Source organism: Corvus kubaryi, unplaced genomic scaffold (assembly GCF_017639235.1).
Source record: "Corvus kubaryi isolate FWS band 111438036 unplaced genomic scaffold, C.kubaryi_AGA036_p1.0 37264, whole genome shotgun sequence".
In the NCBI taxonomy this organism is placed as follows: domain Eukaryota; kingdom Metazoa; phylum Chordata; class Aves; order Passeriformes; family Corvidae; genus Corvus; species Corvus kubaryi.
In genome coordinates, this window is record NW_024581079.1 from 1,973,956 (window position 1) to 1,986,682 (window position 12,727).

General features: G+C 55.9%; 1 protein-coding gene across 1 annotated transcript; it reads right to left on the reverse strand.

The window, feature by feature from the left end:
* Positions 1 to 4,728: 4,728 nt before the first annotated feature.
* Positions 4,729 to 10,125, reverse strand: LOC121662938 (E3 ubiquitin-protein ligase TRIM7-like). The gene is made up of 2 exons (XM_042024665.1): positions 9,781 to 10,125; positions 4,729 to 6,075 (listed from the first exon to the last, which is right to left on the reverse strand). Exon 2 carries the CDS (start codon positions 5,414 to 5,416, stop codon positions 4,970 to 4,972), a length of 447 nt encoding a protein of 148 aa, XP_041880599.1. The 5' UTR covers positions 5,417 to 6,075; positions 9,781 to 10,125; the 3' UTR covers positions 4,729 to 4,969.
* Positions 10,126 to 12,727: the final 2,602 nt, after the last annotated feature.

A 12,727-nucleotide genomic window follows, 5' to 3' on the forward strand; every position in this document is an offset into this window, starting at 1 on the left:
GGCCGGCCCCGCTCCTGCTCCCCCCGGCCGGGACGCCTCGGCGGCCTCGCTCCGCGGGCGGGGCGGGCCCGAACCGCAGCCGCGTCCCGGGACACGGAGGGGCGGCCGCCGCTCCCCTCTCTCCCCTCCTCCCTCCGGCTCCTCCCGCTCCTCTCCCGCCTCACTTTGGGCTTCTCCTCCGACGTGGCCGGGGCTCACCGGGGCCCGCGCTGCGGGGCGCGGCCGGCGGCCAAGGGGGCGCTGGGCCGCACGGGGGCGCTGTGCGCCGGCGCGGGAGCGGCGTGAGGGGGGCGCCCGGGACAGCCCTGGACAGCCCGGGACAGCCCTGGACAGCCCCTGGACAGCCCCTGGACAGCCCCTGGACAGCCCAGGACAGCCCCTGGACAGCCCGGGACAGCCCTGGACAGCCCCTGGACAGCCCCTGGACAGCCCCAGGACAGCCCTGGATAGCCCCTGGATAGCCCTGGATAGCCCCTAGACAGCCCCTGGACAGCCCAGGACAGCCCCAGGACAGCCCTGGACAGCCCCTAGACAGGCCCTGGACAGCCCAGGACAGCCCTTGGACAGCCCGGGACAGCCCTGGACAGCCCCTGGACAGCCCCTGGACAGCCCCAGGACAGCCCTGGATAGCCCCTGGATAGCCCTGGATAGCCCCTAGACAGCCCCTGGACAGCCCCTGGACAGTCCTGGATAGCCCTGGATAGCCCCTAGACAGCCCCTGGACAGCCCCTGGACAGCCCCTGGACAGCCCAGGACAGCCCTTGGAAAGCCCCTGGACAGCCCTAGACAGCCCCTAGACAGCCCAGGACAGCCTCTGGACAGCCCGGGACAGCCCGGGACAGCCCCTGGACAGCCCTGGACAACCCCTGGACAGCCCCTGGACAGCCCAGGACAGCCCCAGGACACCCCACGACAGCCCAGGACAGCCCAGGACAGCCCTGGATAGCCCTGGACACCCCGGAACAGCCTCCGGACACCCCGGGAGCCCTGTCTGAGCACCCCCGAGACACCCCAGAACAGCCAATGCTGGGGTGTTCAGATCCCCTGAAGGGGAGAAGAGGCAAGTTTGCCTCGATCCACAGTTGCGGAAAGAATTCGATTCTAAACATACCCGAAAGAGAGATTAAAACACAAACGAGGTTAAATGTTGGGATCCAAAGTGATATTTCAGCTTTTTTGCCCTTTAAAAATTTTTTTAACTTTATTCTTCCATAAAAGAGAAAAGAAAGAAGATTGAAAAGTGGGAAAATGCCAAGAATAATGACGTGAAGCACAGGAAAGGGGTTACCGCCACCATGGGTCCAGCGCTGGCTTACAGGGTGCAATGGGTCTTTCCCCGGCAGAGTCCCTCCGACAGCGGCCCAGCGAGGGAGCAGAGCCGGGCAGCAGCACCAGCGCTGTGGGAAGGCACGAGCAGCCTCACAGGAGCAGCCGGGCAGCCGCGGGCAGCACACACAGCGAAGACTCCCACACTCAGTGGATTTAGCAGCTGCAGCTTCTGTGGCAGGCTAGGCACTTCATGATAGGGTTTTGAGAGTGGCAACGTCATGCCCACCTCAAAGCAGCAGCACGTCCGTGGGCAGATTCATCTTTGCTGCCTTCAAGTTCATTGGCTGCTCGTTGGAATCCAGCTGAAGTTCGCCTGACCTATCAAAAAATTTATTGCTTGCTTTTCTCACGTATCAAAGCTTTGCTGCTTGGTCTCCCGATGTATCAACTGCAAGCTCTCTTCGTCACTTCGAACAGGGTTTATTTTCCAAAATAAAGCAGGAACTAAAGTTTTTGTTAGAGGCAGTTTAAAACTTTAATTTTCAAACTTCAATCTTCGAAGAGGCAATGAAGACACATTCCTTACTCTTTACTCGTTCACTACATGGGGCCAGGTGAGAGGAGGCAGCGGGGCAGGAGGTTGGTGCTGCCGGAGGTGCCCCTGACGGTAGGAGTGGAAAGGGCTCCGGACTTCTTCAGAGGAAACCCCCTAAATATGAGGTCCATCCCGCCTGAGTCCACTTCTCTCACAGGCAGCGCTTTCAGCTGGTGGCTGTGCCAGGGCTGCCTCCTCCAGCCTGGAGGGCCTCCTTGGGGTTGAAGACTTTCCCAGCACAGCGGTGTTGTGGGGCCAGGAGAGAGGAGGTTCTGCCCCAAACCTCCATCTCAGCCTGTCCTCACCCTGGCCGTGAGGAAAGCAGAAACTGGTCCCTTCAGAATATGCTCTGAGTCTCAAGGGATTTTCCCTTTTCCATTCCCTTTCCTGGCTGCACCCCCTCAGAGATGAGCAAAGTGGCACAGAAGCAACCAAGAATGGCCCCTCTCTTCCACTTCCAACATCCACATTCCTCCACCTCTACCAGTTCTTCAGCCATATTGATACTATTAAAGTATCAAATAGCACATCCTGTGAGCTCCAAGAAACACGAACGGTGGCTCTACAAAACTGCACGGCCTTAGATCATCTGCTTGCAAGCCAAAGAAAAATGTGAGCTATTATAGGACAGGAATGTTGACCTTACATCAGTGATGGGTTTGAAATCCAACAGTCGGGAATCACCTCAGTAGAAAGAGCAGTAGAAGGGCGGCAGAAAGAAGAAAATTCTTCTTGGTGGGAGTGGCTTACCATGGCTGCCAAATTGGAGACTGCTATGAAATGCATTTGTGGCAGTCACCGTGTCGTGGTTTGGCTAAAAGCCAGGCACCCACGAGAATCGTAAGGAAGGGCTCATGAGTTGAGATAAGGATTAGGAGAAAAACACCTTAAGGGCAAAACAGGTTCGAAACTTAAACGGTATAAAGAAAATTTATTATTAACAGAGTCAGAGGAGGATAATGAGGAATAAAATAAGCCTTTTGAACACCTTTTTCCCCCCAGTCCCTCCCTCCTTCCCACCAACAGTGCAGGGAGACAGGACACGAGAGTTTTGGTCAGTTTCTCACTCGAAAAATCTTTCTTCAGTTCGCTTAGGGAAAGGAGTTTCTTTTTCTGCTGTGCTGTGGGGTCCTTCCCACGGGAGACCTTTTCTAGCGTGGCTCTAATGTTCACAAACACCAGTCCCACCCGACCTGCTGTAACGTGAGTCCCTCCCGTGGGCAAAGCAGTCTTCCCGAAACTGCATAGCGTGGGTCATTTAGTTCATGGGGCGGAGTCTTTTAAGGACAAGCTGTTCTGGTTTTGAAGCAAAAGCTCTCTTTCTCTATCTCTGGAAGCAAGGGTCTTCTCTCTCTGCTCAAATTTCCCACTGGATTACAGCTTTTTAGCATCCATCCGCTCCGGTGTGAGCACTTTTTATCACGGGCGGTGAGTGGATCTCTGCATCCCCCCGTGCACTTCATGGATTATAGGGAAACAATTTGTTGTATTATAGTCCTCACCAGCTTGCAGAGAGATCTCGACTCTGACACCTGGAACACCTCCCCCCACTCTTCCTTTGCACTGACCTTGGTGTTGCTATGTTGGTTTTCTCCATGTGTCCTCACTTTCTCCTTTTCTCTGACTAAGAAGAAAAAAACTGCTGCTCCCAAGTACCACTGGCAACAAATTCCACCAGTTCAAGGATTTCTGTAGGATTTTGCAGCGCTGAGAAGTTGATCTCATCGGGATTCTGTGCTGGGGAATTGCTCACCATGTTTTTGTCGCTGGCCACGTTGTCCCCGCCGGCACCGCACGGGCGCCGGCTCCATTCAGCGCCTCTCTGTATGCGGAGCGCCGAGAAAGAGAAACCGCTGCCGCCGCCTCTGCCCTTCTGCTCGCAGCAGAAGCTGAAAGTGGCTAAGCAAGCAGAGTTCACTGCGAGCTGTGCCGAGATGGCGCCGGCCGCACGGTGCCGGCCGCTGGCCGCTCCCGGCCCCGGGAGGGCCCTGGCCCACGCAGCTCCCCACCCCTCTGAAGAAGAAGGACTGCGTGCGTTCTTGTCCTTCTTCAATATGTCATCACAGAGGTGTTACCAACGTCTCTAATTAGGCCAGCAACATGTCCATCGTCAGAGCCTTCAGGGATTGCCTCTGCTGGACAGAGTAGAAGCTTCGAGCAGCTTCTCTCTCAGAAGCTGCCTCTGGGGCTTCCCCCGCCCACCAAAAATAAACCCCAGACTGTTTTAAACTAACACACACCTTAATCATTGTACTGTGTGTACTCGCTTGTATTCAATGTTATGGCTGTTGTAACACTGTGCTGGAAAATGAAGTATGGAGACTTGTCTAAAAGAGAGTCCCAAGAAAAGGGGGGACTTGATAAATAAGACAGAGAACAGAAATTTTCAGGTCCCCTGAAGTTGCTGAATAGAGCTCTAAGACTAACTAGCAAAAAAGATAAAAGGATGTAAAGGTACGCACAAAGGAGGATAAACGTAGGTGGAACCAGCGGAGAAACAGATAAAGAGGACTACAGAGAGTTTTTTTCAAGTTAGGTAACAAAAAGCAGCAGTGCATGCCCAAAGAAAAAGTTCAAAGAAAGGTCACCTGCAATATTGAAGCACTCGGTGAATGTGACCACCAGACACCCCTTATGACAACCTCCAGGACCAAAAAAGGACTTCCAGGAGAAGGCAAATGCATGCAAATTAGTTCTAGGAAAGTGGTGTTTGTGTATTAGCTGGGAGGCACATTGTGATGGGTAGGTCTGATCGGGACAGAATAACAACGGACCCTGTTATGAAGTTTCATCACAGACGTCAGATTAAAGGAGATATTATTCCGTGTGTCCGGCACTAATAAAGAATGCCTGCTTTCAAATGCTTCAAATGAATAAAAATGTTTATTTACAGCTAATTTCCCTACCAATATCCTACTCTCTACCTAAGTTCCTACGACTATATGCTTTCCCTCCCACAGCTCCCACTCCCTCAAGCAAGCAGGCAGAAGAAACCAGGCGAAGCTCTTCTCGGCATCCGGGTTTTCGGTTCACACGGGCCATGGAGGCTGCCCATCAGGGGGGAGCACGGCGGGGCGGCGCCCGTTGTCCCCTCCGCCCAGCGCTTCACGCTCGCTCCGCGGCCACCTGCTCTCCTCCTGCCCGTTTCTGTCCAGCTCCTCCAGCTCTCTCCGGGCACGCTGGCGGGGCACAGGGCTCGGCGGCCGATCCCCATCTTCGGCGCCGGCCACCTCCAGCAGCTGCCTCCTCCTGCTGCTCCTGCTGCTGCCGCTGCCGCCACCGCGCCACGAAGGGATGGAGGCGGCGGCGGTGGCGACGCGGGGCCAGCCCGGCACGGTTGTCCTGCCCCTGCAGCAGGCGGATGGCCCCAATGGGCTCTTGGCAGATGGGGCAGGTGGCAGCGGCGTCGGGGGCAGCCCGGGGCTGGATGCAGGCGTGGCAGAACACGTGTCCGCAGGGCTCCACGGCAGCGGGGCTGCGGAGGGGATCCACGCAGATGCGGCAGATCCTGACGGCTCGCGGCGCTGCTGGCTCTTGCCTGGCCTCCTCCATTGCTGCTCCCGGACCTGACTCCTCTCAGCTGCTGGCAGGACTCGAAGGCTTGGCTTCCACTGGTGGCACTCAGGTGTTCCTCGGCCTCTCGTGGGACTCACAAGCTCCTCGGTCACTGGCAGCACTCAGAGGCTCCTTGGTCGCTGGCAGCACTGAGAAGCTCCTCACACACTGGCAGCGCTCCGGCTCCTCACACACAGGCAGCACTCGGAAGCTCCTCGGCTGCCAGCGTGTCCCAGGCTGAGTGCTGTGGCACTGCCCAGCGCTGGTGTCCATAGTTACCTACCCACTGCAAGTGATGGCACAGTGATCATGACTGGTGACATCACAGGGCTCTAAGGGGCACACCCAGGAGCCCCCCATGCACAGAGACGGACCCTGTGGCACAAAGCCGACCTGGCCGTGGGCTCAGTGCTCACCCAGCTGCCTTCCAGGCGGTCTCTGCTGGGGTGGGGCTGTGCCAGTCACACTCGCCAGGACCTGCTCTGCAGAGCTGCTTTCCATGGTGTGTCCTGGTGCCTGGGGCTGCACCTCGCCAGGGGCAGGACCCTGCATAGCCCTTGGTTGAACTTCAGGGGGTTCCATCAGCCCATTTCTCCCGGTTGTTGAGGTCCTTGTGGGTGCAGAGTCATCCTCTGGTGTCTCGGCAGCTCCTCCCACTGTAGGAAATTCAGCAAACTTGCTGAGGGTGCCCTGGGCCCCATTATTCAGGCCACTATCAAGAAGGAAGGCCCAGTACTGATGCCTGGGCTACACTTGTCAGAGACTGAAATATTATAGTTTATGGCTTAAACATTTGCATGAAGGCCTTCAAAAACTGTATTACAAAAGCTGCAGAGAAGACTACCATGCCCTGAATGGGGCTCTGAGAGGCCCATCACCACTCAGGGCTGGGGACATTCACAAAGCGCAAGCTTAACACCTCCAAGGTGGAGAGCACAGCCCCAGGCCTATCAGCTGCCAGGCTGGCCCAGACCCTGCACCAAAGGGTGGAGGGAGAGAGGCTTTGGATGCGTGTTGGCAAAGCCTCTGGGCAGAGGCGCAGTGACTGCCCATCCTCCACTGCGCAGAGGAGCCCAGCTGAGGGGCCCCTTCAGCCGGGGAAAAGCCGCAGCCGTGGGAAGGACAGCAGGGGGGCTGTCATGGCCCATCCAAGGCCCCCCAAAGGGGCCCTCAGACCCTACACCAGAGATGATGCAACAAATCCACAGTGTTGCCAGGGACAGTGTCAAACTGGCCCCTGCACGGGAGCCACGTGGGCATTCCCACCTGGCCCAAAGTGGGCATTAATCCCTGGGATTCTGTACTCTCCGGCGTGTGGCAGCGTGGTGCAGCGTGGCGCAATGTGGCGTGGCCCGGCGGCAGGGGACCCTCAGCACCGAGGAGACCAGATGGAAGGGAGCAACGAGACGTCATTGGGACTCTCGGAAGAGCGATACACTCCCTAACCCTGTCACCTCTCTCCCTGTCCCCCTCCCCCTTTTACTATTAAATAAAATACATCCATTGTTTGGCACCAACAGCTAACCTCGTTTGGTTTTAATCTCAATTTTGGATATATTTTGAACATTTCAAGTTCTTTCCGGTTTATATGCATAATTTTTCTTTGCTCTTCTGGGTCTAGACTGGATCGTGACAACACTGCTGATGATCGGCCTCCACCTCAGCTTCACGCTGCTGATCAACACCCTCTACTTAAAATCCCGGAGTATCAACAGTTAAAATCACTTGCTCACAGGGCAGAGCCTATTTGCAAAGTTCCACCTTCCCCAAGCCTCCTGCTTTCTCCGAGCTCATGAGAAATGTCTGGGTGATCATTTATCAGCCCCAGTGAGCATTTTTCCCTTCAAATACAGCAGCTTTGGAGTACAACATAAAATCTGTTCAGTTGTTTGCCTCTTCCTCCACTTTTCCTGAAAATACCACTGTAGCACTCCACACCGAAACCACTGCAAGACACTGAGGTTGTTTGGCAGAGACTCTCCAGCACCAGGCACCTCCAGGGCCCTGCTGCTGCTGCCGCCATCCCTGCCACCACAGCCCCGCTGTGCAGGGAATGGAAGAGGCTGTGATGACAACAGGCCACCCCAGCACAGTTATCCACCTGCAGCCTGTGGTCACAGCTCCGTCTGTCCCAGGGATTTCACCTCTCAGAGTGTTGGCTCTTTGTCCCACCTTTCCTATCACACAGTTGGTATTGGCCCAGTGTCAGCTTTTTGTGGCCTTTCTGTGCAGGGCTGTTGAAGTCTTCTGTGGCTCAGAGCCGAGCTCCCTGTTACATCTCATTAGCCCCTTCTTTCCAAGTTCCCTTGTGCACCCTCCTAGTGCCCATTGCAGGTGCTGGGGCACTGTCCCACTCCTCAGCTCTGGTGTTCCCATCGCTATCTGCTCCCCCACCCCAGTCAGGACAGTTTTCCATCGTGGCAGCCTTGCAAAGGACCAGTTAATCCTCATTAAGTGTCTTCTTAGGTGCCAGGCTCCGCTCTTGGTTACGCTGCAGATGCTTCTTCCCAGACCTGAGCAGGCACCTTGGCCACACAAGGACACAGCTTCACCTCAGTGCCATGGCCCAGCCAAGGAAAAGGGTTGATCAGCTTGGCAGTGCATCAGCCACCCGATCCCTGCACACAGCAACCTTCACAGGAGGAATTAGAAACATCAGGAGTAGCTCCATCCCAGGCTATGGGAGGCAGCCCCTGGGATGAGGATGCTGGAGCCCAGGATGAGCTCAGGATGAGAGCAGAGGACACGGTGCCTGTGCCCTGGGACACTGGGTGCTGCCCTGGCAGCATGGCATGGCCTCTGCTTGTCCCCAGGGCACGGCCACGTTCCATGCAGCAGGTCCATCCCAGCAGCTCTGTCTGCTGCCCTGGCTCAGTAGAGGAGGACAGAGCCAGTCACAAGTGGGGTACCAGGAAGTGGAACTTGCTTGCAGGGGTCCCCCATCCCTGGTGGGTTTGGAGGCACCACCCCTTAGTGCTGGGAGCGGGGCCAGTGGAAGCACTCAGGGAACCCAAAATGGTTATACTGGTCCCAGTCCCAGGGCAGGATGGGGCCCGGAGCCTGGTGCAGCCCAGCAGGGGAAAGGCAGCTCCAAAGGCTTTAGTGCCAGCTGTCCCTGGCCATTGCTGGCTCTCAAACAAAGCCCCCACAGCTTCCCCCGTACCTTTGGTTGGCCCACTTTGGGCCAGTGCACACAGGAAAGCCCAGGGCACAACTGGGACCCTCATGAGCACTTTCCCTTCTCTTTACAAGGTTCCACAGTTCATCTTCAAGCACAAGGAGATTCAAGCCAAACGGGGATGGATCCCTGAATCATCATCTCCCTGCCGTGCACACGCGGAGACGCCGCTGGCAGCGCCAGAACGCAGCCCCTGCCTGGACAGCCCGGCTGCCTCGGACAGAAGGTGGAGAGCAGCCACCACGAGAGCTTGGCAGAGTCCATCCCTTTGTTCCTCCCACCCGAGTCTCTTCTGGCAGCTGTCAGAGACAGTCTGAATTAAAAGCCACCTGCAAGTCCTGCCCTTGGAGCGTCCTGGCAGCAGCCAGGGCCTGGCACGGTGCAGCCCGGGCAGCGGCAGCAGCGAGGGCTCCCGGCCACCTCAGCTCCTCAGGTGCAGCTGGAGCAGCTTGTGCTGAGCTCCACGGGCCCGGCCGTGCAGAGGGAGGGTTTTATCTGAGCCCACGGCAGCCTGGGGAGCCTCCCCTCCTGGCAGGAGCCACAGGCAGCTTTCCTCAGCCCAGACCCTCCCAGTCCCTGCACAGGGGCCTGCGGGGGCCCCACAGCCAGCCCTGGGCAGGCACCGGACCCCGCCAGAGCAGGCAGCTCCATCCTCCTTCCCCACCCCAGCTCCCTCCCAGCTCCATCTGAGCCCCCAGGCCACCCCAGTACATGAGGGCTCTCTCCTAGAGGTGCCAGGGCACAACAGGCCAGAAGCTCTTGCCAGGACACCCAGCTCCTTCCTTAGAGAGCAGCCTAACTTCCAGCCCAAGCTCTTCCTTACACCTGAACATCTCTGGGAACAGACTCCTCCTTTCAAGCCCAGCAAGAGCCCGAGGCAGTGCCCATGACCACACCACACTTCTAGGTAAGGAAGAAATTAAAACTCAAGACCTTTACTGCTTGTCCCTGCAGGGGTCATCAAAGCAGCGTGAAAATCCAGGTATTTGCCCAGGGAACAGGCACAATAAAGTATTTCCTGCTGAGAGTTACTTTTTGTAGGAAAAAAAGCCCCTGAGATTTGTGTTTTCTATCCTCAGTTGCAATGGAGGAATCTTGACATATTTTAAGGGCAAGAAGATTAATTTTGGGGCCTTGGAAACCTGCAAAGGGGATAAAGTTCACAGACAGCCTCACTTCATACCTTTGCTTTTCCAGGTCTTTTGTGGCCTGGCTCCTTCACCACCACCATCGTCATCCCAAGAAGGAAGGAATTTTAAGTCAAATCCCCACAGGAAGTCCTTCAGGTCTGAGTTGTGCTGGTCCCACCAGCTTCATGCTCTGGTCCCTGGAGCTCCCACAAGAGAGTGTGTGACACCCTCAACTATGAATGAAAAGCTGATGCTCTGCTCCTACAACTGCTCCATTGCACACATAATGAACCCAAAAGGTAAAGGTGGCCTGTCCTCCTGTCTCCAGCAGGACTGGAGTCGAAGCTCTCCTACAAGGGGCATTGGTTCTTTGTTGACCCAGTGACTGCTGATGGATCAATTTATTTATTTATCTATTTAATGATTTACTAATTTTTGAGTCTTTTTTATGTGATGGTGCTGCTTTAGGGGAGTTCACGGCTCAAGGTGTCAATGGGGAGTGTCTGCTCAAGCAGGAGCTGCAGGTCAGGCTCCAGCTGAGGCTCCCAAGCTCCCTGCTTGGTTCTCCTGGCATCGAGGCTGCCAATAAACCACATTCCCATCCCTTCCTGCCTCCAGGACAGCGTTGACACAGAGGGTATCCAGGGCTTGGACATTGGCCAAGTCACTGTCATCTTTTCCCAGACCAACCAAGCCCCACTGTACGATATTGTCATTGTTTATGGTTAATTAAACTATTAGCCATATGGTTCATTAATTAACTATAAACCACTGCTTATGGTTGATTACCATATCCAACTCCAGTAATTGACCTAACTGGGGTGTCAGTGCCCTGTGAGGCAGTGTGGGTCAGTTGAGAGTGACGAGGTGAGCCTCAGGGGGAGCCTGGCCCCGGTGGCCACAGTGAGCTCCTGCGGGTGCCGAAGCGGAGGTGGAGGTGCGCAGTGCTCCACTGTGATCTCGCCACGGGCAGAGGGAGGTCGTGGCACCTGGGGGGGCTGCAGAGCCAGCTCTGGCCATTGTGTTTGAGCAAGGGCTGTGCAAACAGCACTACGTGCCGGGCCAAGGCTGCCGCTGCCATTTCTTGTTGGCAGCAGAGGGTCGGAGGTTCAGAGGGACAAATTCGGGTCCAGAGTCTATGTGTGAGGAGAGCTGTAACTCATCAGAGTCATGACAGGCGCTGGGGACTGAGAGCTGTGGCCTCAGGAGCAGAGTGGGTGCTCTATGTAGGGCTCTGGGGCCGGAAGGGAAGAGCAGACTGAGGTGGATGTTGTGAGGAAGGGGAGCACAATCTGCTCTTTTCCTTCCTGCATGTTTGCCCAGACGCACTCTGCCCCTGCACCAGGTCCATGGCTGCCTTCATTCCTTCCTCCTGCCCTGTCTCCCCTGATGTCCCTTCTCACCTGGCTCTTTGGCCTGGAGAGATCTCTGTCTTGCCATGGAGTCTGAGGGCACATTTGTCCCACAGGAACTGAACACAGTCCTACAGAAAGCCAAGGAGCTGAAGAAGGTGGGGGTGGAGTCCCTGATACGCTGTGGGTTCAGTGAGGGGGATGGGGTGCACTGGGGCTGTGTGTGAAGGTATATCCCCCACGCCGCACCCCACAGCTGCATAAGTGGTCCAAATACCAGTTCTTGGCAGATGTTAAAACATCCCCTTCTCTGAAAATGCTGTCGAGGCTGCGGCAGCAGCAGCAGGGCTGGGGTAGGAGTGTTTGCTGAGCAAGCAGCTGCCGATTGCACAGATGGGACTCATTAGGCTCCAGGTGGGTTGAACTTTGTTCCAGGAATCACCTATTACAACTTGTGCTCCCCTCACCTCTGCTGCCTTGGCTTTGGATCCTTTTCTCTGCCATGGGCCAGGGGAATGATCTTCCTCTGGGCCATTTTTCATGGAATCACAGAATGGTTTGGGTTGGAAGAGGCCTTAAAGCTCATCCCATTCCACCCCCTGCCATGGGCAGGGACCATTTCCACTATTCCTGGTTGCTCCAAGCCCTGTCCAACCTGGCCTTGGACACTGCCAGGGATGGTGCAGCCACAGCTTCCCTGGGATAAGTTTTATTTCTATCTTTTCTGCCTCATTTGCTTTCCTCACAGTTATCTTCTGTATCTTCTGCAATACCCTGATCTGGGGCAGCTGGCAGGACTGCTCAGAGGGGCTTCTGTCCCACCAGACATGGAGCTGGGTGGAGTCGATGCATTTTTTGGTGCCTGTCCCTGGGATGCTGTAAGGAGGCAAGAGCTGATATTTAGGAAAACAACTAATTCCCTGCAAAACCAGGCTGGGGGAGTGCAGATGGCACACAGCGTGGATCAAAGCAAGAGGTGTGTGTGGGCATGGGGGGCATGTTACTGCTACTGGCACAGATCATGAGACATCCTTCCCCTGTCAGATCCGTGTGGAGATACTCACCCAGCAAAGCTCAGCTGGGAAGCAGGGAAGAATGGAGCAGAAACTGTTGCAAACAATCAGCTGGGACACCACATCCCTAAAGGAGCTGTCTCCTCTTCCCATCAGTTGATCCCATCTTCGAAAAGGCAATTTCTGAGTAAGGGGAATGCAGGTCCAGGCTGGGGAGAAGTGAGGAGATGAGGAACTGAGCCCCAGGAGAGAGGGAATGGAGCGCTCCAGGCTGTTTGGCATTGAAAGGGGAAAAAGGGGAAGCCACAGACCTACATGTGGTTTGAAGTGTCTTAGGATGAATGACAGATATGAGGGCAGCTCACAAGGACTGGAAGAACTCTCTGGGTGTCTGTGTAGCTGCGGTGGTTTCCACCAGCCTCGCAGAGTCTGCAGACCATCTCTGAGGGGTGGTCTATGTGCTCCCATGGGTGGTAGCTCCAGGGAGGGTTGGGCATGATGCCCCTCCAGAACCGCCCCTGCACCCCAGGGAATGGATATCACTGTTCAGAGACCTTTGGACCACTGTCCTTCTGTTGGTGCAGGAGGTGTCTCTTTCCAGATCTTCCTCAGCCAGTCTGGGAGAATTATTTTCC

What these genes read in the sequence shown, in the direction of transcription:
- LOC121662938 (XM_042024665.1), bottom strand. Translation starts at nt 5,416, where the DNA reads ATGGAGGAGGCCAGGCAAGAGCCAGCAGCGCCGCGAGCCGTCAGGATC.